The sequence below is a fragment of the Mobula birostris genome, chromosome 5 (genome assembly GCF_030028105.1).
Source record: "Mobula birostris isolate sMobBir1 chromosome 5, sMobBir1.hap1, whole genome shotgun sequence".
NCBI lineage: Eukaryota > Metazoa > Chordata > Chondrichthyes > Myliobatiformes > Myliobatidae > Mobula > Mobula birostris.
The window spans coordinates 26,701,745-26,724,451 of NC_092374.1; the positions used below are offsets into that span (position 1 = coordinate 26,701,745).

At 42.2% G+C, this 22,707-nt stretch overlaps 1 protein-coding gene across 11 annotated transcripts in view; it reads left to right on the plus strand.

The window, feature by feature from the left end:
• LOC140197572 (teneurin-3-like) overlaps positions 1–22,707 on the plus strand; it is a 2,811,066-nt gene that overhangs the window by 2,752,827 nt on the left and 35,532 nt on the right. For all 11 annotated transcript variants that reach the window (XM_072257693.1, XM_072257692.1, XM_072257694.1 and 8 more), the window contains 3 exons: positions 8,602–8,834; positions 12,139–12,293; positions 21,566–22,440. In XM_072257693.1, coding sequence (XP_072113794.1) covers positions 8,602–8,834; positions 12,139–12,293; positions 21,566–22,440 — 1,263 coding nt within the window. The remainder of the gene's footprint in view (positions 1–8,601; positions 8,835–12,138; positions 12,294–21,565; positions 22,441–22,707) is intronic.

Below are 22,707 nucleotides of genomic sequence, written 5' to 3' on the forward strand. Positions count from 1 at the left end.
ATAAATCAGTCATGATGGAGCAGACTAGGAGGGCTGAATGGCCTAATTCTGCTCCTATGTCTTATCATCTTATGGAATCTGAATATATACATAATTAAGAGAACTCTTTGATCTTTTTCAGAAGGGTGTAAATTTGAGAAGAGCCATATTATTCAACTTCAATTAGTAGTAACATTGCAAACCATGTGAGGAAATCGCACAGCAGCCAGAATAACTAAGAACAAGCATGTTCTCCTTCCCTGGAAATTTACCTCTGTCATGTACTTGGCAATTTCTGTTGAATCCACTTCCCCTGCCCTCTCGCACAGTGCGTTCTCAATCATGATAACTCATTGTGTAAAATAAATTCCCCTCTTTCTCTTGGGGGAAAGCAGACTACAGGGCTATGGGGAATGAAGGGAATAGAGCAGGAAATGGACCAGATTGTCCTGTAAGATATGTCCAATCATTGTACGAAGTGGTCCCCATCAGTGCCGTAACAATTCTACAATCACTTTGTCGATTACCTTCAATTTCTGTGATTATTATGATCCTAGTCCCTGAGGAACTGTTTCCTCCTGATTTCCAGACTTTAAACACCTCCACTGGATCACGTTGTTTCCTTGAAGAAGGATCCTCTACGTTTCTTTCTCTCTCCAGAAAACTGGAATCTATTTATGAATAGAATATAGTTTTGAATTCTTAATACCATCATATTGAGGCTGCTTGTACTGTATTGCAAACTCCTCTTTTCATTGCGTTCTCTGTACTCACTTTATCTTTGGAGACACAAGAGACCACAGATGCTGGAATCTGGTGCAAAAGGAAAGCAAACTGCTGGCCAAACCCAGTGGGTTGAGCTGCATCTGTGGAAGGAAATGGACAGTCAACGTTTTGGACCATGGGCGTTGGCAGTCCTGATGAAGGGTCTCATCCCAAAACGCTGGCAGGTGTTCCACCTCCAATGGTTACAGGGGAATGTAACTGGGTTTTGGGAAATGACAAAGGAGAGGAAGGAAAGACGAGCCAGTTTAGTCTGTTGTTGAGGAGTGAAGGTGGTGATAGCCAATTTGGAGGATGGGTGGGAGCTGGTCAGAACCTGTCATTGGCACCAGTTACTCATTGTCTGTGTTTAATAAAATGGGTGATGGGATGAGGGGAAATCGGAGAGAAGCTAGAGAAAGATGCAAAGTCAGGACTAGAGTACGGGGATATTGGAAATTTGGTCTTGTAACCTCAGGAAAAGAACTAGCAGATGTAGCTGACCAGGTGTTCATGAAATCTGTCTTCCTCCAGCCCACCCATCCCACCATCTTTGCACTTATTACTTGAGACGAGGTTAGAAGAGATGAGTTTGCCAATAAAGTGATTGCATTCTTGACATACCCCAGGACAGCTGGGTATTACTGAAAGAGTGCTGCATTGCCAGTGATGCCGTTTTGTAGATGAGATGTTCAGGGAAGGTGTATTCAGGCAGGAGGGAAATAATCCATGGCTCACTCTTCCCAGAAGATTGGAAGGCTCCCCAGGAGTCCTGGCCAATGTTCCTCACTCGAACGCTGCCAAGACAAATGCTTCAATCATTCTGTTATGGCTGGGATTTTATCACAAATCATTTCCCACTCTCTCCCACATTACAACAGATACAACAGTTCAAAAAAAAAACAATCTGACTATGAGGTGATTTGGGAAATCCTCAGGATGTGAAAGATGCGCTGCCAACTGTTCATTTAATTGTGATTATTTTTCCTTCGCATTTGTCCCTCCTTGGCACCCATGCAGTATTTACTGCTTTGGCTGTATTTCTGCTGAATGATAATATTGCTGTTGGCTGACATTACTGCACCTATTGAATAGCGGGATCTGCTTTGTGTTCAGTGTCTATCTCAAAGTAGTCTCCTTTGAGTCAGTGGAAACCTCAGCCCATGTATGTACTCCAAGCATTCGTCTCGAAGTCAAGTACTCCCAAAGGCAAGTGTTCTGCTGAGACTCCCCATTGGTACAAACACAAGTGCAGGGGGAATTTATACACTCAGTGTTCATTTTATTAGGTACCTCTTGTACCTAATAAAGTGGCCACGAAGTGTATATTCATAGTCTTCCACTGCTGTAGCCCACCCACTTAAAAGTTTAACATGTTGTGCATTCAGAGATACTCTTCTGCACAGCACTGTTGTAACACGTGGTTATCTGAGTTACTGTCATCTTCCTGTCAGCTTGAACTAGCCTGACGATTCTCCTCTGCCCTCTTTCATTAAAAAGGCATTTTCACCCACAGAACTGCCACTCACTGGATAATTTTTGCTTTTCACACCATTCTCTATAAACGCTAGAGACTGCTGTGCATGAAAACCCCAGGACATCAGCAATATTTGACACACTCAAATCACTCCATCCAGCACCAACAATCATTCCACAGTCAAAGTCATTTAGAGCACATTTCTTCCCCATTCTGATGTTTGGTCTGAACAGCAACTGAACTCTGAACCATTTTTGCATGCTTTTATGCATTGCTTGCTACCACATAATTGGCTGATTTAGATATTTGCATTAACGAGCATGTGTATAGGTGTACCTAATAAAGTGGCCAGTTGGTTTATGTTGATAGCCTGATGTTAAACTGAGGCTGATTTTAACACTAGATTTCCTCAGATAATTTCAGAACAATGCTCTGATTTTATTTTTAATCTATATTCATGAATGGCTGTGGGAAAATTGGCCCTGTTAATGATTTGAGACATTTTCCTTAATCCACTGCCCCAGTAATTAGTTTTTCATTAGCATGGAAGGAAATGAATTTGTCCCAGTTAAAACCAATCATCATCTTCCATTCCTGCCCCCAAATTAGATTGTAGCCCAGAATAGTCATAATATTTGTAAAATTAATTACGTTCCCGATGCTGTCCAGTCATATGCTTTATTAATATCACACAATGACATTGTAACATACCAGAAATTAAGTTAATATCACCCAGGGTGCAAAAGGCACTATTCATGTTATTTGCAAAGACCCTGCATCCCAATAAATATCCACCACAAAATATCAGGAAGTCTATGTGCTAACAGACATTGATTAACAGTATTTGTATGACTGCCAGCTTGTGTTTATCTCAGTGGCATTGGTATTCCCAGTATATCTCAGTAGTCACTTTATTTACGGGCTTTATTCTACATCCATGCTGAATGAAGAACTGGGGAAAACTCTAAAAGTTAAATCGGTCTTAAATATGAATGATTTTATCAGCTTGAGGAATTGGTGTTGATCTAAAATACAAATGGTTTGGAAATATATATTTAATATGAAACATACTGATGGTTTAACCAGAAATTGCTTACAGAATAAAAAAAAACACTGGATTAATATTGCTTTAAATTCTCATAGTCTGGTACCAGGGAGAAAGTTTCACAGAGCTGCAGTAGTTTGTGCAAAAAATCTGCCAAATGTAAAATTCAGCATCAGATTCAGGGAAGGGGAGGGTCAGATGGAAGAAGGAACATGAAGGCTATCAGCCAGACTTGTTCTTCTGCACCATCTATTGGCAAGCAGGGGAATCCTCCCTCTTTGACAAATGAAGGGATATTGAAAAGGGAAACTTGCGAATGTTGAGTAGCTTTAATGGATAGATATAATAAGCAATTAGACGTCCAAACTAGGTAAGACATCCTCTCCATTCGAACGGGCTGCACTGTAACGTGTTAGGTAGCCATACTGGCTCACAGCTCCAGCAAACCTCGGCTTGACTCTGCTATTGTTGATTGAAAAAAAATAGATTATTGAGGAATAAATGGTGAGGTAGGATTGTTGGGAATGCTTCAAAAGCTGGCAGAGACTAGATGAGCTTAGTGCCTCCTAAATACAGTACTGTGCAAAAGTCTTAGGCATGTATATATAGAAAGGATGCTTCATGCTTTTGCAGAGTACTGTGGTAATTTTATGTATTGCACTGTAATGCTGTGGTGGAACAAAGCAAATTTCATGACATATGTGAGTGATGATAAACCTGATTCTGATATGGGTCTCTATAGCGGAATGAGAGTGGAAATGGGGCAGAGTGAGGGAAATTATGGTTGACAAAAGGGGAAGGGAGAGGTGATGGAATGGGAAATACCAGAGAGACATTCTGCAATGATCAATAAACCAATTGTTTGGAATCAAGTGTCCTTACCTGGTGTCTCAGGACTGGGTGTATCTGCACCCACACCACCTCCTGTCCCTGGCACTCCTTCTCTGCCACCTGTCTCACACCCCTCCTGTGGCGCTGCACTCTCGCCATTCCCAACATTCTTTGCTCCCTCCAGATTTACGAACTTGCTCTCCGCTCCATGTTGACAAGTATAGTACTGTGCAAAAGTCTTAAGCACACTAGCTATATATAGATATAGGCATATATATCTGTCTGAGACTTTCGCACAATATTGTATATCAGCAAAAATATAAAATATGAGAACAGGTGGTCTACCCATTCATTTTCATTGGTAGGATAAGATCATCACAACATGTAGTACTTTGATTCCGAAATTCACTCCACTGACCAAATTTAGGAATTGCAGTTTACCATGTTGGCACAGCATATTTTGTGTTACTGACCAGTGACAAATTTCTAATCATAAGATATTTCTGTTTGGTGTTAAGAATTGACACCATGCATAACACAGGAACATCTTGCCTTTGATTTAGCTATTGAAATGATAAACACATTCTCAATGATAATATGAGGAGTTCACAAACAGAACAGTTTGCCTCAAATTTTATTCAAGGGCCAGACCAGTTATTATTTCATTGTATCAAAAAACTTGGATGAAATTGTTGACTAAGGCTATCAGCAGCGACATGTCTGCAATTTAACTTATTCAGAACTGCAGTGCCTTTCTGGAGTATAGAGAACAAGTCCAATCAGAACTCGTAACAGATGAATAGAAGGTGCCTGTGTGTCTTCCTCCTTCTGTAACTTTACTTTTTACTGGATCTCACAATTATTGGGTCAAACAACTGCAGTAGAATCTGTCATTCCATGCATTTAGTGGGGTCAGGGGTCAATAAAATGCTTATGTTTAATAGAATACAGTTAAATTTCCATTCATTCTTTTAATCATGTTATTTTAATACTGCAATAATTTGATCGATTGTTCTAATAGAATTATCGATATGAATAATTTCCCTTTGGCCCAGTGATCTTGAGTGATGCCTCTGATTAAAGCTACTGTTGTCTCAAGGGTGGGCAGGACCGAGAACTGGATTGGCTTGAGCTAAGGATTAAACCCCCAATGTAGTGGGAATCTTCATAGCTGTGCAGTTTTCTTTTGGTTCATCCATTCTTTTCAGATCAACAGTTCCTTCAACCAGTGTTGACTGGAGGTTGTTCATTATATTAGTTAAATCATTTAGGCATTTATCTGCATTTGTTTCTATTCACAATGATAAATTACAGTGATGTGTGAAATTTTTTTGACATGATACGAGCAACTTATAATGATGCTCTCTATCTTTCATGCAATTTATCACCATCCCACACCACTGCACAGCTGCCATTGTTTCTGGTTAACTCAGTGGATGAGAAGATTATGATGGAATTTATATTAATGGATTACTATTCTGGGAGAGCTGTTCTCATCATTGTTGCGTCTCTTGTGTCTCTTGACATTGCACGAAATCTCGAAGCACAGCAGAATATACTGACCTGACATATAAAATCAGGAGCAGCCTGTGGATTTTCTTCATCATGTGATTTCTCGCTACAAGGTGGTTCGATAGTTTGATTGGCATTTGGCCTTCTCATCCCTCACTCCCACCGTAACTCTTAATATCACACCCATCTTGTTGATAATCACTAAATGATATCTCCATTTGCAGAACGTTTCTCCGAGTTATTTTCTAATTGGCCAGTAACAGTCCTTGCTTCACTGACTTTGGTCAAACCAGATTTCAGAAATGGAGTGTGGTGTGCGAAATGGTGTTTAGCAGGGAAGACCGAGGGGAGACGGTGAGCCAGACTGACGGTTTTGATCGCAAGAAGCGCCGTTAAAGTAAAATGGAAATGAAGGTGTTGTGTTTTGTAGTCAAAGTAGCCAGCCAAAATGATTTACATCGGCAGTTAAACCATACATCACACTTCACTGTCAGTTGAAGATAGTCCAGTGATCCGAAAGATAAATGACGGGAATAAACGAGGTTCAATAAATTTGAATCTATCCTCAATAGGTATTCACACTTAATTACTATACAGTCATTTCTTATTACCTATTTATCTCCAAAATTGTTTCCTGCCAGGTCTTTGAGAATCTTACTATAGTTCCTTGATTTTATGTGTAAGCGAATAAAATAAATCGTTCTGCCTCCTCACAATCTCTTCACTACTTTTTTTTGGGGCGGGGAGTTCCTAGAATACCACTCATACCAGAAGTGAATAAAATAATTCTCAAAATATTAAATATAGATGCTGCACCATTTGGTGGAGTTGGAGTGTTAGGTTGTAAGCATACATTGTCGTTTGGGTCTGTATATTCAGTGTTACATGATAGAAATTTATTGTGTGCTCTAGAATTTATATAGCTTCCACATTAATATGATTGATTTGATTTGATGTAATTGTAGCTGGTTTCCTCTTTTGCCACATTTTTGCGAACTTTGACTATCTGTGGTGTCCAAACACTTCAGAGTACTTGAAGCTGTGGTTATGGTCAAATACTTGAAAACTTGGTTTGGTGTTACTCATAACAGTGCCTGGGTGCTTCCTTTGTCAGTAGAATTTGGACGCTAGATTGCATTTCTGTGTCATTGGACCTTACTTCCTCTGTCAGATGCCCGCCAAGACATGTGTGAACTGTCCAATCTCTTTTTCTTGCAGTCCCTACCCCAGATCGCGTAGGGCCTTCTCTAGCCAGGAGCGAACACTCTGTGTAAACTGTGAGAACTCACGACAAAACTGGATGGTTTGTGGGAAGTGATCTCAGCTCCTCAACTGCGTACAGTGGCCGGACTAAATTCAGTACCACATCCCACACAATCAGTTGCCATAGCAGATAATATCTGCTGCAAATTGTTGGAAGCTTCCTGAGCAGAGGCTTGACTGGTATCGTCAATTACCATCATAATACTGAGCAGCTTCTCTGACATCAAGCTTAAAATGAACAGCTGGGATAAATAGTCCATGCTGCTGGCAGGCTGACCTATTTTAGATCTGGCACTGTGTAATGAGAAAGGGTTTCAGTCATCCAAGACAAACATAACTGTCAGGTAGTAATTCGAAGATCCTGCATCTTCCCCTCTATGCTGAACTGACAATTTCTGATGAGCCATAACTAGGGCTCGAATCTTACCATTTTTTAATTCAACTGATTCAAGATTCAAGTTTATTTATCACAAGTACATCGATACATACAGTAAAGTGCATATTTGTACCAACAACCAACACACCTGAGTCAGTGCTGGAGGCAGCCCACAAGCATTGCCACACATTCTGGCGCCAATATAGCATACCACAATGCTGAGCAGAACAACACAGTACAGCAAGCAACGAAACAACAACAGCTAAAACAAGCCCCCTTCCTCCCTCTCACCCCCACAGACCTCCAACTCTCAAGACAGGCCATCTTCTTCATTCTCCAGCCGACTCGGATTTGGATTTGTAGGCACAGACGTTGGGACTTCAACCGCAATTTAACAATTGTTAGCCGTGTACAATTTACATAGTTCCTTCACTTAATTTTTGTGGCGCTCTGAGTGGTTTGCATGTGGCTGCTGTAAACTACTGACCAATCCAATTGTTTGTGAAATTTGTTTTTTTATATAAAAGATAGAGCAAGGGTAAAAGACTGCAACTGTAAATGGGTAGGAAAAGGATGCGAAACAGAATCTGTTTGTTCGAAATAAAATGGAGAATAGAAATTAATTCTGGTAAAGCCTGTAATTGTTATTGATACTGACTTAGTTGTGCTTTGCAGAGGCCAAAAGTTGATATATCCCTCTTGAGTGTGGTTATTAATGACCAAGAATGTCCCAGTTTTGCAAAACTCAAATTGGCACTTCATAACTAAACCAAAAATAAGGACTAAAACCTTCATTTCAAGGCTCATCTAATGGTACAGCTGTTATCGCATTCACACCACAGTTCTGTTTTTAACCCGTTTTTCAGAACTCAGATATATGAACAAAATCACTGATCCTCTGTGAATATACCCAGTGTTCTGAGCAGGTGAATTTGCAGAATAGGACTTGTCTGGAGAAAAATAATGATTTGTTAAATGAATTTACTCAGTGGGAGTTCTTAAACCACTGCTCTTAATGGCTTCTCGCTGTCATTCTATGTGTGGATGGCTGTAATGAACACTCTGGTGTCTCTGAGGTTAGACTAGTAGGTGGTGAAATGATTAAAGCACCTGCATTTAGCCTGTCCTTTAATTAGTTCTCAGTCTCCTCTTTACTGTAGGACAAACTAAAATATTCCTCAGAACATTATAAAAGACACCGGGGTAACATTTTGCACTCCAATATGGAGTGGTTCACTTTTTCGTACCTATCCTTAACAATATCATTTTGTATCCCAATAACCCATTAGTCATTTGGATTCAACGCCATTCACCGTTTCATTTCTGCTGCCATAAACAAAAATGTTCTTTTTGCAGCAATAACCCAGCACACCGATATTTCCTAGCAACTGACCCTGTCACTGGGGACCTGTACATCTCCGATACCAATACCAGGAGGATCTATCATCCCAAGTCGTTGACTGGTACCAAAGATGTGACGGCAAACTCTGAAGTGGTGGCAGGGACTGGAGAACAGTGCCTACCATTCGATGAGGCCCGATGTGGCGATGGAGGCAAGGCTGTTGAGGCTTCGCTGATGAGTCCAAAAGGTAGGTTGCACAACAAATAGAGAAATGTACTGTATGTGTACACCCACAGATAGAAGCATTCATAGATTAGTGACGACAATTTCAAAAAAAAATAATGTATATAGAAACTGCAGAATGAAATGTACAAAATGTTGGAGCAACATGAAGGAAGGGGAGGTGGGGTGTCGTTGCTGGTTAAAGAAGAGATTAACGCAATAGAAAGGAAGGACATAAGCCGGGAAGATGTGGAATCGATATGGGTAGAGCTGCGTAACACTAAGAGGCAGAAGACGCTGGTGGGAGTTGTGTACAGGCCACCTAACAGTAGTAGTGAGGTCGGAGATGGTATTAAACAGGAAATTAGAAATGTGTGCAATAAAGGAACAGCAGTTATAATGGGTGACTTCAATCTACATGTAGATTGGGTGAACCAAATTGGTAAAGGTGCTAAGGAAGAGGATTTCTTGGAATGTATGCGGGATGGTTTTTTGAACCAACATGTCGAGGAACCAACTAGAGAGCAGGCTATTCTGGACTGGGTTTTGAGCAATGAGGAAGGGTTAATTAGCAATCTTGTCATGAGAGGCCCCTTGGGTAAGAGTGACCATAATATGGTGGAATTCTTCATTAAGATGGAGAGTGACATAGTTAATTCAGAAACAAAGGTTCTGAACTTAAAGAGGGGTAACTTTGAAGGCATGAGACGTGAATTAGCTAAGGTAGACTGGCAAATGACACTTAAAGGATTGACGGTGGATATGCAATGGCAAGCATTTAAAGATCGCATGGATGAACTACAACAATTGTTCATCCCAGTTTGGCAAAAGAATAAATCAAGGAAGGTAGTGCACCCGTGGCTGACAAGAGAAATTAGGGATAGTATCAATTCCAAAGAAGAAGCATACAAATTAGCCAGAGAAAGTGGCTCACCTGAGGACTGGGAGAAATTCAGAGTTCAGCAGAGGAGGACAAGGGGCTTAATTAGGAAGGGGAAAAAAGATTATGAGAGAAAACTGGCAGGGAACATAAAAACAGACTGTAAAAGCTTTTATAGATATGTAAAAAGGAAAAGACTGGTAAAGACAAATGTAGGTCCCCTGCAGACAGAAACAGGTGAATTGATTATGGGGAGCAAGGACATGGCAGACCAATTGAATAATTACTTTGGTTCTGTCTTCACTAAGGAGGACATAAATAATCTTCCAGAAATAGTAGGGGACAGAGGGTCCAGTGAGATGGAGGAACTGAGCGAAATACATGTTAGTAGGGAAGTGGTGTTAGGTAAATTGCAGTTTTGGTCCCCTAATCTGAGGAAAGACATCCTTGCCATAGAGGGAGTACAGAGAAGGTTCACCAGATTGATTCCTGGGATGGCAGGACTTTCATATGAAGAAAGACTGGATGAACTGGGCTTGTACTCGCTGGAATTTAGAAGATTGAGGGGGGATCTGATTGAAACGTATAAAATCCTAAAGGTATTGGACAAGCTAGATGCAGGAAGATTGTTCCCGATGTTGGGGAAGTCCAGAACGAGGGGTCACAGTTTGAGGATGGGGGGAAGCCTTTTAGGACTGAGATTAGGAAAAACTTCTTCACACAGAGAGTGGTGAATCTGTGGAATTCTCTGCCACAGGAAACAGTTGAGGCCAGTTCATTGGCTATATTTAAGAGGGAGTTAGATATGGCCCTTGTGGCTACGGGGGTCAGGGGGTATGGAGGGAAGGCTGGGGCGGTGTTCTGAGTTGGATGATCAGCCATGATCATAATAAATGGCGGTGCAGGCTCGAAGGGCCGAATGGCCTACTCCTGCACCTATTTTCTATGTTTCTATGCTTCTAACTCAGCGGGTCAGGACTGGAAAGGAACAAGAAGATGGGAGGAGGGGAAAGTGAACTGGCAGGTGATATGTGAAGCCAAGTTAAGAGGAAGGTAGCTGGAGAGGGGAGGAAGGATGAAGTGAGGAGCTGTGAGGTGATTGGTGGAAAAAAACAAAGGGCATGTAAGCATGTCTTATACACACGGCTATAAACAGAAGCAGATCTTGTGACTTTAAATTCCTGGTGTAGAATTTTTTTGTGTTTGCCAAGTAAAGCCTTGTTGTTGCTTATAAATGAGCTCTGTGCTCCATTGAATGTCCCATGACATGAAAGAGTAGGAAGTCACAGTGGGACTACACTTAGAGCAAATTTAGTGCGATAAATGAGGATCTCTTAACGAGGGAGCTTCGTGTTTCACATCAGCATCTTGAGAGCCTCTGTGTTGAAAGGGAGTCTTATGATTGGACAGAATACAGTAAGCACTAAGGTGATTCTTCCAAAGTCTAAAACAGAAAACAGAGTGCTGGAAGATTGTCAGGCAAATGGAATGGCAGACATCGAAAAATGTTTGTTGGTTTATCAGGTACCTTGTACAAAGCGTATGCACTCAGTAGCCACTTCATAAGGTGCTTCTGCACACCTGCTTATTTATGCAAGTATCTAATCAGCCAATCATGTGGCAGCAACTCGTGCAGACATGGTCAAGAGGTTCAGTTCCACAAACACAAGAAAATCTGCAGATGCTGGAAATCCAAAGCAGCATGCACAAAACGCTGAAGGAAATCAGCAGGCCAGGCAACATCTATGGAAAAGAGTACAGTCGACATTTCAGGCCCAAACATTGACTATTTACACTTTTCCATAGATGCTGCCTGGCCTGCTGAGTTCTTCCAGCATTTTGTTTGTGTTGCAAGAGGTTCAGTTGTGGTTGACCGTAGCATGATTGTTGGTGCCAGGTGGGATGATTTGAGTATCTCAGAAACTGCAAGATCTCCTGGCCTTTTCACACACAACAGTCTCTAGAGTTTACAGAGAATGCTGCATAAAACAAAAAAAAACATCCATTATGGGGCAGGTCTGTGAGGAAAAATGCCTTGTTATTGAGAGAGATCAGAGAAGAATGAGCAAATTGATTCAAACTGATTGGATGATGACAGTAACTCAGATAACCACACCCTACATCAGTGGTGTGCAGAAGAGCATCTCTGAACACACGGAACACTTTGAACCTTGGAGTGGATGGGCTACAGTAGCAGAAGGCCACTTTGTTAGATACAGAAGGCCACGGATTGTGGAAGCCCTGTTACAGCACTGTTCAGATAAAACCTTCCAATACTTCTCTGCCCTCTTCCTCACCCTAACCTCTGTGTGTTTTTTCTGCTGTAAGGCATTTGTTTAACTTAATAACTGTGTAAAAAAAATGGCTATAAAAAGTCAAGCAAAAGCTGTGTCATTTAGTTCCTATTTTCAGTGTCTATGTCACAGTGATTTGTATTTCTTGTTAACAGGAATTGCCATTGACAAAAATGGTCTGATGTATTTTGTGGATGGAACCATGATCAGAAAGGTGGACCAGAACGGAATAATATCCACCCTCCTAGGTTCCAATGACCTCACATCAGCACGACCTTTGACCTGTGACACCACCATGCACATAAGCCAGGTATGATTCTGTTTACATTGACCACAGTCAAAATTTAAACAGAGAGAAAAAAGACTTTGGTCAATACTGAGGGGACTTAGGAAGTTTTTTTCTCCTACGAAGATTGAATCCTGCATGGATGTGAAAAAAAGTTGCTTCATTGTTGGATAGTAGAGAGCAAATTCCCATTAACAGCTCATGATGAATGACAAATTCAGGAACAGAATCTGTCAAGGGATGTACATTGGCTAAATATATTCAAAAGTTGGCCACAGATTTTGTTTTATAGAGTTACATTGACTCAAGGGAAAGTCAGTTTAACTTTTGAAGTTGACACTCCACTCCCTTTGTGCTATACTGAAGAGGTATCACACTTTGAGTGCTTAAAGATCAATGGGGCAATTTTATTTTGATACAATTAGTTTTAGCTATCTCAGAATGTTCAACTCACCAATGTGCAACTTCACAGATATTAATTTAGATTTCATTGCTTCTTGTTGGACAAGTCCCCAGCCCTTGACCTGTTAAAGGTAAAAATAGGTACGGCAACAGGCTCTTTCCAATCAGGCCCACTATCAGTTGACCTGTAGAAACCCTGTAAAAATTATTCCTGTTTCATTGTTGGTTCTCTTTAAATAAGATCCAAATCTCAGGACTTTTTCACTGGACCTTCAGTTGGATGTCCCTTAAGTGAGCGTAGTCTTTGACAGGGGTGTAAGTGTGACCAGCTGAGGTTGTACTGTCATGGACTGGAATGTTATCTTCCGCTATAATATTGGTTGAATTTAATATATTGTGGTGAGCATTTGGTTCATAATGACAGACGAGGAAGCTCGTTAAGTCAACAACCTTTTTGTTGTGATAAGTACAAAACAGACTGGGCACCATGACCTGGAGAGAGAAGCCAACCAGTCTCATAACAGATGGGGGAGGTGACCATCACACAGCCCTGTTACAGTTAGGGTGACCCACAAATACACAAGTAAATATCTGTATAACCCAAGCTAAAATGTAACAATAAATGAACTGGAACTTCCCACCATAACCCCACACAAGTATTTTAACACAAGAACAGTGCTGGTCATTAGAATTGCAGGTGCAGGCTGTCGAGGTGTCAGCTGTCGCCTGGGGCACTGGGGGTTCTGGAGCCCCCTCCAGGGGAGGCCCTGTTTGTGTGAAGCAAGATGCAGGACACCCAGAGTGTCACTTCCTTTCTTCAGCCTCGCTGGGTTAGTGGTGGTCAAGACTGACACGGTGCCAGTGGTCCCGGAGCAGCACGACTGCCTTCTTCTGCTGAGGCAAGCACACCCGATAAACCACATTGGAGATGTGGTCGAGCACCTTTCTTGGCCCCTTCCAGTGGCTTCACAGCCTGGGAGACTGCAAATAACTGTATAAATCAAGCTAAAATGTAACAATAAATAGTTTTTTCAATAGGTACATTTAATGTCAGAGAAATGTATACAATATCAATCCTGAAATTCTTTTTCTTCGCAACCATCCACAAAAGCAGAGAACCCCCAAGGCCCTCCCTGGCTCTCCCTGCCATGCATAAGCAGCAGCAAAGCAACGACAGCCCCCCCCCCCCCCCCACCAGCAAAAAAAGCATCTGCACCTTCCACCGGGCATTCAAGCATGCAGCAAAGCATCATGGAGTACCCAAAGACTATTTGTTCACCCGGTAATTTGACATACCACAGGCTCTCACTCTCTCCCTAATAAGGGAAAAAGAGGTGTCCCCGTTTCACAGTGAGAGGGGAGATATAATAAAACAACTCACCGATTTATGGTGTTAAAAGTCTGTTGGATCGTTTTTTCCAAGTTCTCTGCCCAAAGAACTTGGGTCTCTGGGCACACAGCCAGCAGCCAGCTCGCTGCTCACAATCTTCCGTCTCCCACGACGCACCAGGCGGCATCACTGGCCTAGAGTCCGAGCGCCTCCAGAGCCACGAATATCCGGCACTCTGAAGGTGTGCTCGTCTTCCAGGCCGCGTCCTGGGCAAATTGAAAGGTGGCCGGTCGCGAGGCCCTGAGAGCGGGCCCCATTTCCACAGAGAACCGAAGTCAGCATGTCACCCCAGATCAGGGTCTTCAAAAGAACCCCGAGAAAGCAAAAAAGAGATATTGAAGATAGAAATAGAGCTGTTTCCGAAGATGCAAGCGAAGGATTTGCCGTTAGGCGCCATCATCCTAAGGTCCACTCTCTGTATGCACTGGAACTTCCCACCATAATCTTACAAAAGCATTTTGACACAAGAACCATAAACAGTGCTGGTCATTGGAAATATAGGAGCCGGCTGTCCCCCCCACACAAGGAGTGTCACAGTATCAATGTTGTAAATAAGCCTCAGAGACCCTTCTGTACGAGGATTTTCATTTTATTTATTGATTCATTCTGTATGTGATATTCCTATTGGCCCTGACTGAGAGGGCTCTGATTAGTCAGCCACATTGGCGGTTCTGGATAAGAACAGCAGGTTTCTTCCCCTGAAGTGCATGAATTGACCAGATGAAAGAGGATATTAACACTTGTTCGGTAATCAAGCTCCAGGGGTTCTTGAGTCTCTTAGGAAGGTTGCCTATTTAGGGAAGAATTATAGTCATAGAACAATATAGCACAGAAACAGGCCATTTGGCCCATCTAGTCTGTGTCAAACTGCTATTTTGCCCAGTCCCATCAACCTCTATCTAGACCATAGCATTCTATACCCCTCTCATCCATGTACTATCCAAATTTCTCTTAAATGTTATAATCAAACCCACATCCATCACTACCTCCGGCAGCTCTTTCCAGATCTTGCCCCTCAGGTTCCTTTACCCTTAACCTATGACCTCTAGTCTCACCCAGCCTCAGTGAAAATGCCTGCTTGCATTTACCCTATCTATGCCTCTCATAATTTTGTCTATTTGTTATCAGATCTTCAGGGAATTAAGTCCTAACCCATTTAACTTTACCCCATAACTCAGGTCCTCAAGTCCCAGCAATATTGTTGAAAAAAGAGATGAGGCAATTTTTTTTTCTCTCTCTCAAAGGGCCCATCAGTCTTGGGAACTCTCTTCTTCAAAGTGCAATGGAAGCAGAGCTTTGACGTATTGAGGTGGTAGTAGCTTCATTCTTGGTAAACAAGGGTTACTAGAGGTATTCAGAAATACAGAGTTGAGGGTACGATCCAATAGGCCATGATCTTATTAAGAGGTGGAGCAATTTTGAGGAGACACACTGTCTATTCCTATTCCAGGTTTGTATGTTTATAATCCAGTGGTTTTGTGCTTACTTTGCTGAAATGAGTGTTTCTGTTATGTCTAGATTTATTTAATTATGAAATCCTTCAACTGTGGCACTGACATTCAAACTCAGGTCTGGATCAATGCTGCAGGCTCTGGCTGCTAGGTTAGCAGCTAGTCACCGTATTACTGAAACTCATAATAGTAGCTTTAGTAATAGGCAAAGATCCTTTAAAAGTAAAGATCAGATTATAATCTATGAAATGAGTCTGCTGGTAAGGAGGCAAATACGAATGGATTTCGCAGTTATGCAGGTGAATCAAGAAAGAATCCTTTAATTTGTATTTATTTAGCCATTCTATGGTCATTGAAATCCTTTTTGATTTCCAATAATTCAAAGACGTCTTTCCACTTAACAAAATTCAATTGCTCAATAATTCGAATCGAGTAATGTAAACAACACAGCTGCTTGGGGAATTCAGTACTTAAGAACTAATTATTGGATCATTTCTGTTAAGAGATTGTGAAATAAGAGTAGGCAATGTGTATGAATGAGAGATATAAACACAGAGATTCTGCTCTGAATAAAAAAGTGGTTGAAAATGGCCCAACAGAGTCTGCAAAGAGGAAGGCTGGACCTGGGTCTCGGAGATCCACGCCCTGCCCTTTGCCTGATCCTACACAGCATTCACTGTCTCTGCTTCATTTTAAAATATATAGCAGTAGCCCCACCTTCTGGTGCATTACAGTAAATGCTGTTATTCATTCTCTGTTGCTAAAAATGGATAGTTTTGTTCTTCTAAGAAAACACTATGAAAGTTGAATTCAGATGAGCCTTCGTGAAGAATGTCACTCTTGTCTGAGCTTTCCAAAACACAAGCTACCTGGTTCAATGCAATGCACACAAAAAGTGCTGGAGGAACTCTGCTGTCAGGCAGCATCTCTGGAAAAGTAAATAGGAAGTCCTCAGTCTGGTCTGGGACCCTTCATCAGGTCCTGAGCCTCGGCCCTAAATATCAACTCTACTGCCCGACCTGCTGAGCTCCTCCAGCATTTTGAGTGTGTTGCTCTGGATTTCCAGCGTCAGCAGAATCTCTTGTGTTTATGTACCTGATTCAGTGCTGCTTCCAAGCTGCTTTGAGGTGGCCTCAAGCAAAGAAATCAGCTGTCTCTAAGTCAATGTTAATTACTGGATGAACTCCTGATGAAGGATCCTCAACATAAAATTGTTAATTCTGTTTACTTTCCCATGGATTCAACTTAACCCACTGGGTGTTTACAGAGTTTTCTTTTTGTTTTGCGTGTGCACCCATGCGTGCGCAATGTTGGCGGGACGATGGCTTTTTTCATGCCTTTACAAGGCACTGAGTGAGAGAGAGACTGTGTGGCGCGCCACCCCTCACACAGACATTTTGCGGTATTTTTCCCTTTATTTCACGAGGTCAAGTTGCGATCTCAGCACTCAACCCGGCACAGATGGAAAGCATAATTGGGAGCAGCCCCGACGGGATTTGAACCCGGGAACCTTCGTTCCAGAGTCCAGCGCTGATGTCATTGTGCCACCAGCCGACCCATTTCCAGCGTTTTCTGTCTTTAATTACTGGATTTTTGTTGTATGATTCCAGGAGCAATTCTCTGTTCCTATAACTACCTGTTCATGTTCTCTCCATTTTACATTGTCTTCCTTCTCCCTTTCAACTCTTCTCCCCAGCTTCCCTCTTTCTTTCTCACTGCTCTCACATTCTCCATCCACTTTTATTTATCTCTTTCTGCTCTATATGCTGTTATTTCAAGCCACATTGTGTTGTGTCAGTAGCTGTTCCTATTTTGTTTTGAAGTGCTATTTGATTCATTCTATGAGTTGTACATATTCTAGGTTTATTTCTGAGCTATTTTCAAGTCTGCAATGGAGTTCATCCAGCTGGTAAGCACCTCCTGGTCTAGAAGTGCATGTTGCTCCAACTGATACTTTCCAAAGAACTGACACACATCTTTTACACTCCACAAAGTAAAAATACATTTGTTGACAATCTTGCAGCCCGGGAATCTTTCAAGGCACCCATTAAAACCTAAATAGAGCATTGAACAGTACAGGCCCTTTGGCCCGTGATGTTGTGCTAACCTTATAACCTACTCTAAAATCAATCTAGCCCTACCCTCCATATAGACTTCCATTTTCTTTTCATCCGTGTGCCTATCTGAGGCCTCCGTCGGTCACAGTTGCCCGTGGTTATTGCGTCCTCTCTGTCTAGGTATGTAAGCCTGGGTAGTACAATACGGAGAGCAAGCTGTTGCCCATGTAGCAAGCTCCCCCTCTCCATGCATCAGATGAACCCAAAGGAACGGCAGACATCGATACAGTTTGGTACCAGAAGCATAACAGGAACTGCCAGTCAGCATTGATCTCATATAGGACCGCCTTAGGGACGCCAGCTCCGGAATTTTCCCTTGGGGTTTAGTCCCAAAGCGTTCCCCATGAGTGGCTATAGCCGCAAGGCAACGGAGGTTTGAGATCAGAGTTTTCCTTCTCCTAGATGAGCTGCATCTGCCAGAAGGCGCCAGTAACCCATCTTTGCCCCTTCTGTCAGTAGAACAGTTCCGCCGAGCTTTGTAGCTAAGCCACCTGTAAAGGCCAGGAGTTGGACTGGGTTGTCAGAGGCTACTTGAGGCGCACACCATTGGGAGCATTTAACAGGTATCAAGAGTTTGTCCCCATTACCATCCCTGGCTATAACAACCTTAAGGAACCAACCTAAGGGTCTCTCAAATGTCCCCAATATATCTGCCTTTAACACCACCTCTGGCAGAGCGATCCACACACTCACCACTCTGTGTAAAAAAACTTTAAAAATTCAAAAGTTCATTTTATTGTCAAAGTATGCATATACAGTACAACTCTGATATTCGTCTTCTCCAGATAGCCATGAAATAAAACTTATCTCTGACATCCCCCTATACATTCTTCCAATCGCCTTAAAATTATACTTCTCCTATTAGCCAATTTCACCCTGGATAAAAGTGTCTGACTGTCCAATCTATCTATGTCTTTTATCACCTCTCAAGTCAACTCTCATCTTTCTTTACCACAAAGAGAAAAACCCTAACTTACTACACATTTTTGGTTTAGTTTTGGGCTATCTGTCCTTCTACATGTTGAGATGGCTTGATATCAGTTTGATCACCCTTTTCGTAATGTGCCAACATTTACTGGAGGAGACATCCTGGAAGCACTCAAAAAAACTTGTCACTAAAATCAACCTGTTGTCCCTAGAAAATACTGTATCAAGGAACTAAAGAGAGGTTATGCAGATCGGACAGCCGTGAAGCCACTATACAATTCTTGAATGCACAGGAGGGAAGCAATTTAGGAGAATGTCAAAAAATTCTCATCTGCAAAAGTGTTCAGGTAGTAAGACCGAGTCAGAGGGAATTACATCATCTTCAAAGTAATGTTTTCACTTAATCTGTTTAAGAGTGGTGCCTTGGTAAGAAAAAACCTTTCTTCACTGGTAGAAATTGAGTTATGTGATAATTGGAAGCAGGCACCTTACTGTATGATCCATGGAACATTCCTCTTGACTGCTGTATTCTCAGTAGCATCAATCAGTAAAATTGCAGAGGAATTGTGCAGAAACATCATAATGGATTAGCTCCCACTGTTGGACAATTTCAACCTTTTCTTTCTTACACTTTGAATGTCAAATGGTACATAATATTGGGAGGCACACTTTTCTTTAAGAAGTTGTTTATGCCAAGTTGTAACTGGAGTTGCTGAAAGCATCACTTAGAGCCTTTGGTGGATATTAATTTATGCTTTCCTCATCAAGTGCCTCAACACTTATGTTTTAATTTCAAGAGATTTAGATATACAGCATGATAATAGAACCTTTAGGCTCAACGAGCCCATGCTACCTAATAATATCTATCTGCCCACTTAGCGTATGAACCCATACATCTTTGGACTATGGGAGGAAATTGGAGCACCCGGTGGAAACCCACGAAGCCATGGGGAGAGCGTACAAACTCCTCTTAGACAGTGGCAGAATTGAACCCAGGTTGATGGCGCTGTAATGGTGTTACGCTACCATGCTGCCTCATTTGCTCATTGATAACTTTGCTCAGTTGCAGAAAGTATCCACAGCCTGAATTCAAAGCAGTCATTTCATTCACATACTGCCCACTGGAAAGCAAGTCAATGACAATGTTAATTCAAAGTCCCAACTGAATGTCCTTATTGAATGTCTCAGTGCCTCGAGTTATTGTGCGTCCTGATTCTGCTTTGCTGTTGAAGGTGTTCCTGGTCTTAAGAGAACAGCACGTTAGTGAACTGAACGAAGATGCAAAATAAAGATCAGTAAAAGTGGGGCTGCCCTTCTTGTGTGCAAAGCTTAACAAAAAAAAATGTTTTCTACGTATCTTGAAGTATTTGTGCCTATTTCCAGTTGAAGTCCCACTCTTTGGATCAGTGACTCCCTGTTACATTTCACTCTGAGTAGATGTCATTTGCCTGTCGAATGTTATAATGTGATCATGTGATCGGTGTTTCTAAGTGCATGTTTCTAAGCCACCATCCAGGCAAAGGGTCAGGAACCGCATATGAGAACCCATGGGCTAATGTCTTGTTACAACAGAATTCCCAAAATTGACTTCAGTACGCTGGTTTTTGCAGATGGACGAAGGTTGCAGCAACTCTGATCTAAACAATAAACCCATTGACTCCTCCCCCCCCCCATAACCCAGAGTCATAACAAGTGGATTAAATTTCTTATTTAAAACTTAAGATGACAATTTGTATGTTTGCAGAAAGCACCCACAGCCTGAATTCAAATCAGTCATTTTATTCACATAGTCCCTGCTGGAAAGCAGGTCAATGCCCATTAAAGTTCAACATTAAACCCTTTCTGACAACAATTTCCTCTCTCCGATTCCCTCCCTGATTCCCTCCCAATCCTTGTTTCCTTCCCTGCTGTGTGGTTCACTGGAGAAAGCCATTCAACAGCATGAGAACATAGAAGAGTATGGGAACAAGCCTTTCGGCCCTCAGTATCTGCACTGAACACAATGCTGAATTAAACAAAATCTCACCTACCTGTACCTGATCCAGATCCCTCCATTTCCTTCATGTTCAAGTGTCTTAACAGCCTCTTAAATGTCTCTTTTTATCTGTTTCCACCGCCATTCTGGCAGCCTGTCCCACTCTCTGAGTATAAAAACATTACACCACACATCTCCTTTTAACTATGTCTCACCCCTCTCCAGTATACCTTTAGTACAGAGCTCCTTTCCAGCAGGCTGTTTGTCAAGAAAATGACTGCAAATGTACGAATTCCCTTCTGAAGTTTTAAATAGAAAAAAAATCACGTGTTCTGATAACACGCATCAAGGTTGCTGGTGAACGCAGCAGGCCAGGCAGCATCTCTAGGAAGAGGTACAGTCGACGTTTCGGGCCGAGACCCTTCGTCAGGACTGTTCTGATAAATTATTTGCTCAGAAATTGGACTTTACCCCCATTAGTCCTAACACCAAGTCAGATAATTGCATATTATTACTTGTAGGCATGGACATCTGCTGCTGTTGTGTGAAAAGACTAAGCGTTTTGAATATACGGATGATAGCAAAAACACAAAACTTGTAAAAAGTGTAGTTGTATTTTACCGAGGCATATTGGTCTTGTTTTCAGTGAGATAAGAGAGTGAGAAACAGATTTAAATGTAAGATGGCACCATAAGTTTTAAAAAAACATACGATGGGTGAGACTAGACCTAGGTCTTAGGTTAAGGGTGAAAGGTGAAATATTTAAGGGGAAAAAATTCATTCAGAAGTTACATTTATAGTCGCATAAAAAGAAATCATTTCACTCTGGTTGAAGTAAGCCTACATTGTCAATGAACCACACCTGATGTACAGAGTGAAGATGTGGATATCTGGTAGGAGAGTTAGATGTGGCAATGATTCTGCTTTGGATTCAATAGCCATTAAATGGGGGGTGAACTCTCCAGCTTCTGCCAGCTCATTCCTTCCCTCTGTAAAGTTTTGAGCCCTAAACATGAGTGTGTTTCCAATTGCAGGTCCGTCTAGAATGGCCGACTGACCTTGCCATCAACCCAATGGACAACTCCCTCTACGTGCTGGACAACAACATTGTGCTCCAGATCAGCGAGAACCATCAGGTGCGCATTGCCGCTGGACGTCCCATGCACTGCCAGGTTCCTGGAGTCGAGTACTCGCTGGGGAAGCGGGCAGTCCACACCACGCTCGAGTCAGCCAGCGCCATCTCGGTCTCCTACAGCGGCGTCCTCTACATTGCTGAAACAGACGAGAAGAAGATAAACCGGGTAAGGCAGGTAACCACCGATGGAGAGATCTCACTCCTTGCTGGTGCACCCTCAGAATGTGACTGCAAGAACGACGTCAACTGTGACTGCTACCAGACCGGTGATGGCTATGCCAAAGATGCCAAGCTCAACTCTCCTTCCTCACTGGCCGTCTCCCCTGATGGCACCTTGTACATTGCTGACATGGGTAACATTCGGATCCGGGCAGCCTCCAAGAATAAGCCCGTGTTAACGTCCATGAACTTGTACAAGGTGGCGTCCCCTTCAGAGCAGGAGCTGTACATCTTTGACATCAATGGCACCCACCTGTACACAAAGAGCCTCATCACCAACGACTATCTCTACAACTTCAGCTACAGCAATGAAAACGACATCACCGCCGTGACCGACAACAATGGCAACACCCTGAGGATACGAAGGGATCCCAACCGCATGCCAGTGAGGATCGTTTCACCGGATAACCAAGTGATATGGCTGACCATTGGGACCAATGGGGGACTGAAAGGCATGACAGCACAGGGCCAAGAGCTGGTTTTGCTTACCTACCACAGCTACAGCGGCCTCTTGGCAACCAAAAGCGACAAGACTGGCTGGACCACTTTCTTTGAGTAAGGATCTTTATGTCTTTTCATGAAGTGGTGGCATAAAGTGAAGCATTGAATTATTATTTACTGTGTTTGCATTTATAATGTACAGTTTTGTAAGATTTCTCTTTATTAACCTGTATGTAAGGTGTAGATTGCTCATTATAAGTGTTGATTTGTATTTATTTTATGTAGAGTTACAGCCTTTTCGGCCCAACAGGCTTCCACTACCCAATGACACCCTTGTGACCAATTAATCCACCAACCCATACATCTTTAGAATGTGGGAAG